This window comes from Helobdella robusta, assembly GCF_000326865.2.
Source record: "Helobdella robusta unplaced genomic scaffold HELROscaffold_42, whole genome shotgun sequence".
In the NCBI taxonomy this organism is placed as follows: domain Eukaryota; kingdom Metazoa; phylum Annelida; class Clitellata; order Rhynchobdellida; family Glossiphoniidae; genus Helobdella; species Helobdella robusta.
The window spans coordinates 515155-524187 of NW_008704981.1; the positions used below are offsets into that span (position 1 = coordinate 515155).

Here is a 9033-nt window from a genome sequence, read left to right on the forward strand (position 1 = left end):
GTAACACGTGGATCGTCTATTCCTTTTACATACATGAAAGCCAGTTACAAATGACAAGTAAGTTCGTTCGTCATGATCTTCAGCATCGTCCTTATCATCACTATATCATCGTCATTATCATCCTCATCATCCTCATCATTATCATCCTCATCATTTTCATCGTCATCATTTTCAACAACAGCATCGTCATCAATACCACCACCATCATCATCACCTTTATAATCGTAACATGGCGTCAGCAGGTGATTCTGGCCGAAGCCCCAAGAGAAGGTGTGGCCTAAAAAATGATTGATCGAGTGATTGATTGATTGAGTGATCGATTGATTGAATAGATTGACTGATTAAAAAACGAATAAAAGAACGGCTAAATGGACTAACAAATGGATGGACAGATCGTATTAGATGAAAGAGAGAATATTTTGTAACGAAAATATGAAAACTTAATTGATAGAACTAAACTGGCGTCATTATAATCAGCCCCACCACCACCACCATCATCACCACCAACATCACTATTATCTCCACTATTACCATCATCACCACTACCATCACCATTATCTCCATCATCACCACCACCATCTCCACCACCACCATCGTCATCATCTCACCAGGGGTATCGAACTCCGGTATCACCCTGATGCCTCGGAGTCTGGCCTCCTCAATGACCGTGGCAATGTCCTCGTGGGTGTATATGTGGGTTACAGGGTCGTACGCCCCCTGATGATGATGATGATTATATAGTACACGCACACACACACAAATAAACACACGCAAAGACGTGAGTACAGAAATATGGATTTTGAGAGCAATCAAAAAAATTACATCCATCTGATTTTGTTGGCAACTGCCACTTACGAATGTGTGTATGTGTATACAATCTATACACATACACTCTCTTTCTCTCTCTCTCACACACACACAAACAAACACACACATATATATATATATATACATATATATATATATATATATATATATATATATATATATATATATATATATATATATATATATATAATATTAAAGACGGTGTAATATATTTCTTACATAATTATTACACTAGGTGCAAATTATTTTCTTTATGTTATATAGGATTTGAATATCAGTACTACTACTACTACTATTACTATTACCACCACCAATAATAATAATAATAGCACTTAAGGCATATGGTTAAGTGTTTCTCATGAAATTTTCAACTTCAAATAAATAAATAAATAAGGCAGCTATAAATAAATCAAATTTTATTATTATTATTATAATTATTATTGTTGTTGTTGTTGGTTGTTGTTCTTATTTTGAAAATTCTCATTAAATTATTTCTCAGAGGTATCAACGACACACACACGCACACACACACACACGCACACACACACACACACGCACACGCACACACAAACGAACGTTGATCGAATGGATGGGGTGGGGGGGGGTGAATTTTTTAAAATTGTCGCAATGTTGATCGGGAGAGCGACATTTGTAGCTGACGACCTCTTTTTTCATTTTTTCGCCAAAAGACGAGCAACACCTCACGGGCCAGCCACATAAACTGACTTGGCGGGTCGTAGTCTGCCCACCCCTGCTCTGGTCCAGTGCATTAAGTACAAACTCGAGGCATAACATTATCGCAGACGAGTGCGTTCTAAGTACAGATGCACTTGATTATTCGGTGCAGGCTTGATGTGGTGAGTACAAATTTAGAATATAAATTAGACGAGATGGAATAATGATTCATAACAGCGTCGTCTATAGATTTTGTATTGAAGTGAAGAACAGACAGACTTTAAAAAAACAGTCAACGAAGGAATGAAAGGGTGGATAAACAAATGAATGGTTAGATTAATGGATGAATGAATAAGCGACTAATTGAAAGAAAGAATGGATGAATTAAAGAATGAGTGAATGATTGAAGGAACGAATGAGCAAGTAAATGAATGAGAGAGCAAAGTAATGTACGCATCAATCGGCAAAAAATGAACTAAAGAACAGAACAGATGAAAGAAAAAAAATGAATATATAAACAAAAAATGAATGATTGAATGAATGAATAAATGAATAAATGAATGAATGAATGAATGAATGAATGAATGAATGAATGAATGAATGAATGAATGAATGTATGAATGAACGAGTGAAAAAATGAATGAATGTAACAAAACAACACTTGTATAATTAGATTCAGAAAAATTGATCGGAACAAAACAAGGCGAGTATAGCGACTGCAACATCACTATCATCATCATCATCATAGTCGTCCTCGTCGTCCTCGTCATCAAAATCGCTATAATTATTATCAGAATCATCATCAGCATCAGCAGCAGTATCGTCATCATCGTCGTCGTCATCATTCTAATCAACGTCGCCGTCCTCTTCCAGAATGCACGAATGAATGGATGTATGGATGGATGGATGAATAAATGATTGAATAAATGAACGAAAGAAACAACAGATAAATGAACAGATGAAAGAATTTAAAACAAAAACAGGTTTTAATCCAGAAGTTATGTTACAACAACGCAGTTAAAAAAATCATAAAATTTAAAACATTTTCTGAACACTTCAAGAATTAATCAACCAATTAACTAATTTAATTAACTAAATAATTAACCAATTAGTTAACTAAATAATTAATGGTTAAGAGCAAGCGCCTGTCTTGCAATTTTCAAAATGTTTAACAGAGTCAAAAAAAAACCGATTGATCACATTGAAATGAAATTTCAGGGAAACTTATCGTCAAATTCGCAAAAACACACGAAATTTCAATGTATGGATCGCATGTTACATTGATTAACAGACATAAATACATGTGCATAGATATATATACAAACCCCACACACACACACACACACACACACACACACACACACACACACACACACACACACACACACACATACATACATGCACATACAAATACCTGCACACAAATACCCAGAAAAAAAAACACCAAATACACACATACACACATGTACGTGTAGATTATTATACACGGGTACACAATCCTAGGCACACACAAACATAACACTAACTCTTTAACCAGATACACACACACACATACACACACACACACACACACACGCATGCAAACAGACACACAGGATAATAACCTAATTTTTTACTGAGTTATTTTGCATGGCTGCGTTTTTAACACAATTAACGTTCATAAATATTTTCTTCATCATCATCATCATATCATCATCATATCATCATCATCATCATTTGCAGAGGACCCAGAATTTGGAATTTTTTATTAAATAAAGGATTTAATTATGACAGATCGAACATGCTGAACTTTAATTATCATTTGAAAGCATTTATTAGTTTGATTAATTAAAATCACTAGTTTTAAGAATATAAATTACATTTTTATAAAATGTTTATGACATCATGTAAGCGCAACTGTATGTATGTGCTGATGTGTACGTAGATATTTTTATATACGTATGTGATCCTATTCTCTTCTATCTATAGCTTATATAGATAGATTCAATCAGGTATTCTATATGCAGTTTTGTATATAGAGAAATATAGACCTAACTTATTATTAGGATCAATTAGTAACATCTCAAAGCTAATACATTCCATTTAGAGAATCTGAAGTTTTTTGTGGTGCACGATGATAATATTTTATGAACAGTTAGTAACACCGTAAATATAATATACACCAATTAGAGAATCTGAAGTTTTTTGTGGTACTCGATAATTTTATTTTTACGAACAACTAGTAACAACGTGAACTTAATATATAACATTTAGAGATTCTGAAGCTTTTTGTTTGATGGGTGTGCCCGATGATTTTATTTTTGTAATCAATTAGTAACATCTGAAGTTTTTGGCTTAGGTGGCTGTGCTCGATGAGTTTTATACTAACTCCTCACAGTCAACCTGCACCTTATTTTCTTTATTGAGGTCAAATAAATTATTTCGTTTCGTTTCGTTTCGTATCATATCATCATAATCAGCAAAATCATCATAATCATCATCATAATCAGCAACATCATCATAATCATCATCATCATCGTCGTCATCACGTGATCACTAACTAACCATTTTAGTGAGATTTGGGTAGGTCTTGGATTGGAATGGAAACGACTGATCGTCGACAATGTGCCAGTGAAAGACGTTCAGCTTGTTGTTTGCCATGGACTCCTTCGGTATGTTTAAAAGTATGTATGTATGTATGTCTGGTTTTCGTTTGTTCGTTTTTTTTTGTTTGCTTGTTTGTTTATATGTTTGTCTGTCTGTCTGTTTGTATGTATTCTGTATTCGTCATTCATAAAATCCCTTCCACACAAACACACACGAACTGACACACATAACGCTAAAATACACACACACACACACACACACTTACATACGCAACAAAGAACATATACAAATTCAAACAGGCACACGCACACACACTTACACACACACACACACACGCACGCACACACTCACACACGCACACACACTCATTCAGAGCTAACCAGATTCTCTAGAATAGTTTGAAGACTCAGGTAGTGCCTGGAGGTATCGAGAAGAACTCCTCTGTGCTTGAACCTTGGATAGTCCTTCACATAGGTCTTATTTATCCAATACTGTTGTTGGTGGCGTGAATTAATTAATTAGACCCAATTATATACCCAATAAGTATTATTAATTAGTTGATAATTGTAACAGGAATGAATCTTATTTATCCAATACTGTTGTTGGTGGCGTGAATTAATTAATTAGACCCAATTATATACCCAATTAGAATTATTAATTAGTTGATAATTGTAACAGGAATGAATCTTATTTATCCAATACTGTTGTTGGTGGCGTGAATTAATTAATTAGACCCAATTATATACCCAATTAATATTACCAATTAGTTAATTAGTAACATGACAATTGTAACAGGAATGAATAACTATTTGAATGATCATCATGCCAATTTTTATAGCGCACATTTCACGGCAGAGTTAAAGCTTTTTTTAACAGCCATTTCTCTGTCCAACTTAATAAACACCATCTTCATCCTCATCATCTTAATCGTCATCTTAATCATCTTCGTCATCATCTTAAAGGTTAAAGGTTTCTCTCTCTCTCTCTTTTGCGTTTGCTTCAGAGGTTTCAACGACAAACACACACAGCGTACATGAATACGCGTGCAAATCAAGCATCATACACATTGCATATGATAGGCGGGGATCTCTTTGTATTCGAACCCAGTCATTGCAATAGCAAGACCAGGCGCCTTTAACCATTGAGCCATCACCAGTCCCCTCATCATCATCATCATCATCGCCATGATGACCTGCATGTAGTCACCCTCCTTCTGGTAGACCAGCTGACTGAACGTTTCCAAGCCCCTTAGAATGCCCCAGACCTCCATGGCAGATAGGGTGAGACCTGTTTTCGAAACCTTCAGGACATCTGGGGTGAGAGTGATGACGAAGGTGATAACAGTGATGACGAAGGTGATGACAGTGATGATGAAGATGATGATAACAGTGATGATGATAATGATGATGACAGTGATGATGATGATGATGATGATGATAACAGTGATGATGGTGATGATGATGACAGTGATGATGATGATGACGATGGTGATAATGAGAACGAAGACTCTGATGATGACAACGTTAATAATGAATGTGATGACGTCAGAAGTGACATAAACATCACAAACAGCAACATACTCATTATTATAAACAACATAAGGAAAACAACAACACAAAAAACAACACAAACAACAACACAAGGGCAACAACACAAGCATCAACATCACAACAACTACACAACAACCAACACGACTCGTCCATAAGCAGATGTGGCATCATCTCACACGGTTTCTGCATCTTGATCACCATCTTCTTCAGCAGCACACCACTCTTACTACCATCGCCATCAACAACCACATCCTCATCATGGTGGGAATCACCATTACTATCTCCACTACTGACCACATTACCATCTCGGTCCACCAAGCCGGCATTTTTATCCCAACCCCCGCCGAACGTAATCTTCTTTATTCGGTCGATTGCATGGTTTAATACGGAACATTCCGGATCTAAATTACTGTCTACTTCCGATTGCTGCTGCTGCTGTTGTTGCTGCTGCTGCTGCTGAGAATCGCGTTTGTTGTTGTTGCTGCTGCTGAATCCGGCGTTGTTAGCATCATTAAAGTCGTTATTTGTGCTGGGAACATCGACAACATCCTCGAGTTTAGGAACGAAATTGACGCTAAAGACAACATCCCGACTGACCCGTAATGCTATTTTTGTCGGGTTGTAGACCTGGGGCATGGGCCAGGGCGTGCCGGGAGATAGCTTGGGAGTGTAGCGAATGAGGAAACGACTGTCGGCGGACGCTTTAAGGGCATAGTAGTTTACACCGAAGTTGAATTCTGCGTCCTCTCTTACGATTGGATTGACTCGAGGTTCTGGAACCGGGTACGAGATGTTGAATTTCATGTTGTTGTTGCCGTATTTGAAGTTGTTGTTGTTGCTGTTGACGACATTGACGTTATTGTTGATGTTATTGTTGTTGATGTCGTTGTTGCTGTTGATGTTGTTGTTGACGTTGATGTTGTTGTTAGTATCTTTGGGGTATCCATTGTTGATGTTATCAATGTTGATATTATTGTTATTTGATGGCGTTTGCTTTTGGACATTATTGTTGTTGTTGTCATCGTTGTTGATGATATTGTTATTAATGTTATTGTTGTTAATGTTGTTCTGGTTGGCTGTTGCAGTTCCTGATGGATAATATCTCAACCTATCTTTTGGTACAAATGGTTCATTCTGCAGTTGTTGTTGTTGTAAACTGTTGATGTCATCATTATTGTTGTTGATGTTAACGTTATCATTATTATTATTATTATTATTAACGTTGTTGTTGTTGCTGTCTCTTATGATGTTGTTGTCATTAATTTGTACCTGTGGTCTGTTGTTGTCTAACTGTTGTTGCAGCTGTTGTTGCATCTGCTGCTGTTGTTGCTGTATTTGTTGCTGTTGCTGCTGAAGATGTTGTTGTTGTTGCAGTTGTTGCTGTTGGATTGCTTGAGGCAAATCTCCAACAATATTATTATTGTTATAGTTATTATTATTATTGATGTTGTTGTTGTTACTATTTAAAACGTTATTATTATTATTAATGTTGTTGCTGTTTTTGTTGTTGTTGTTGTTGAAGTCATTAACGTTATCTATTTTGTTGTCGCTGCGGCTTGCTGAAAAGACATAATGAGGGGGCAATCATAAATTCAATTAATTTATCACCCATACATCTTTATAATGTATAACAATAATTTACTATAACAATAATAATAATAATAATACATCAAAATGAATATGAATATGAATGTTATGAAGCCATGAGGTACAAAAAACATCAATGATAACAATAATAATGTTATCATTAACGATAATAATAAAAATACAAAAATCTAATTAAAACTTCCCAAACTAGAGGGAGAGCAGAAATTGCAGACACTATTTAACAGTGAAACAAACCAACACACATTCACACACACATACCGACACACACACACATACCGACACACACACACATATACCGACACACACACACACACACACCGACACACACACACAAACACACCGACACACACACACCGACACACACACACGCATATACGGCTCACATATGTCGACACACACACACACAGACACACACCACACACACACAAAACATACACAAACAAGCACGCATATTTACAGCACATTTATATAATCATTATTTTTATCATCATAAGAGAATAAAAAAGAGAGAGAAAGAGAGAGAGAGGGAGAGAGAGAGAGAGAAGAAACAGTACAATTATTTTTCCATAATTAAATTATTATTGAACAGATGAGATGAGAAGATGAATGTAGACAATAAAAAATAACAGGGCAAATGTAATAAATAATCAATCTATTAGGAAATGCCTGCTACTCTGCCCACACATACACACACACAAGCACACGCACGCACGTACACGCACACAATTGTTGGCTAGCACACACATACGCATACATAAACGTACGCATGTATATACAAGCAAAAATTTAAAAACAGAGGAAATGAGTAAGTGCATGGGTGGGTGCATATCATACAAAGGGAATGAGAGGTGGAAAGAAAGAGAGAGAGAGAGAGAGAGAGAGAAAGAGAGAAAGGAATGAATAGAAAAAGAATGAACGAGAGAAAGAGGAAAAAAGTAAGTAAAGAATTAGAAATATAAACAAAGATAGGCTGCATGTAAAAAAGAACTTCATTTGACCTTCTTCGAATGCAAGTCTGGTGAACCTAGGAAAATACAATCATCACCCAAAAATATTCATACATATGTGTGTGCGTATGTAATGAATGTGTGATTGCTTGTGTGTGTATGTGCATGTATGTATGTGTGCGTGTGTGAGTATATGGTGTACGTGTTTATGTATGTATGTGTGCATGTATTTGTGCGTGTGTGGTGCGTGCGTGTGTGTGTGTGTGTAAATATTTAATAATAATAATAGCTAGAGCCACAGGGCAGTATTATTTACAATAGGCAAATTTTATAAGCAATGAATGAATGAATGAATAAATGACTGGATGACTAACTCAATGAATGAATGAATGAAAGAATGAATGAAAGAATGAATGAAAGAACGAATGAAAGAACGAACGACAGAACGAACGAACGAACGAACGAATGAATGAATGAATGAATGAATGAATGAATGAATGAACGAAGAAAAAATTCAATAGCAATAAAATAACACCATCTTAAAATGATAACAATAAATGGTTATAATAATGACAACAGTAACAGCAAAAATAGTAGTCAATAGTAGTATTTACTTTCATCATTAAAATTAATATTATCATCATCAACATCATCGTCGTCATCATCATCATCTTTATCATCATCATCATCACAATCATTATCATCCTCATCGTCGTCGTCGTCATCGTCAATATCTACTAACCAACATCTTTAGCAGCTAGAGCTAATGTTTGTTGGACAGAGAAGATGCAGATGATGATGGCAGTTGAGAAGATGAGTGAAAATGATGAGAAATATGA

At 35.8% G+C, this 9033-nt stretch overlaps 1 protein-coding gene across 1 annotated transcript in view; it reads right to left on the reverse strand.

Annotated features, from left to right (window-relative positions):
• HELRODRAFT_139996 (hypothetical protein) overlaps positions 1-5395 on the reverse strand; it is a gene marked incomplete at both ends in the record, with an annotated part of 8036 nt that extends 2641 nt beyond the window's left edge. Inside the window, 5 exons of the mRNA XM_009025522.1 lie at positions 215-277; positions 609-717; positions 4048-4149; positions 4470-4580; positions 5282-5395. Coding sequence (XP_009023770.1) covers positions 215-277; positions 609-717; positions 4048-4149; positions 4470-4580; positions 5282-5395 — 499 coding nt within the window. The remainder of the gene's footprint in view (positions 1-214; positions 278-608; positions 718-4047; positions 4150-4469; positions 4581-5281) is intronic.
• Between the last annotated feature and the right edge of the window lie 3638 nt (positions 5396-9033).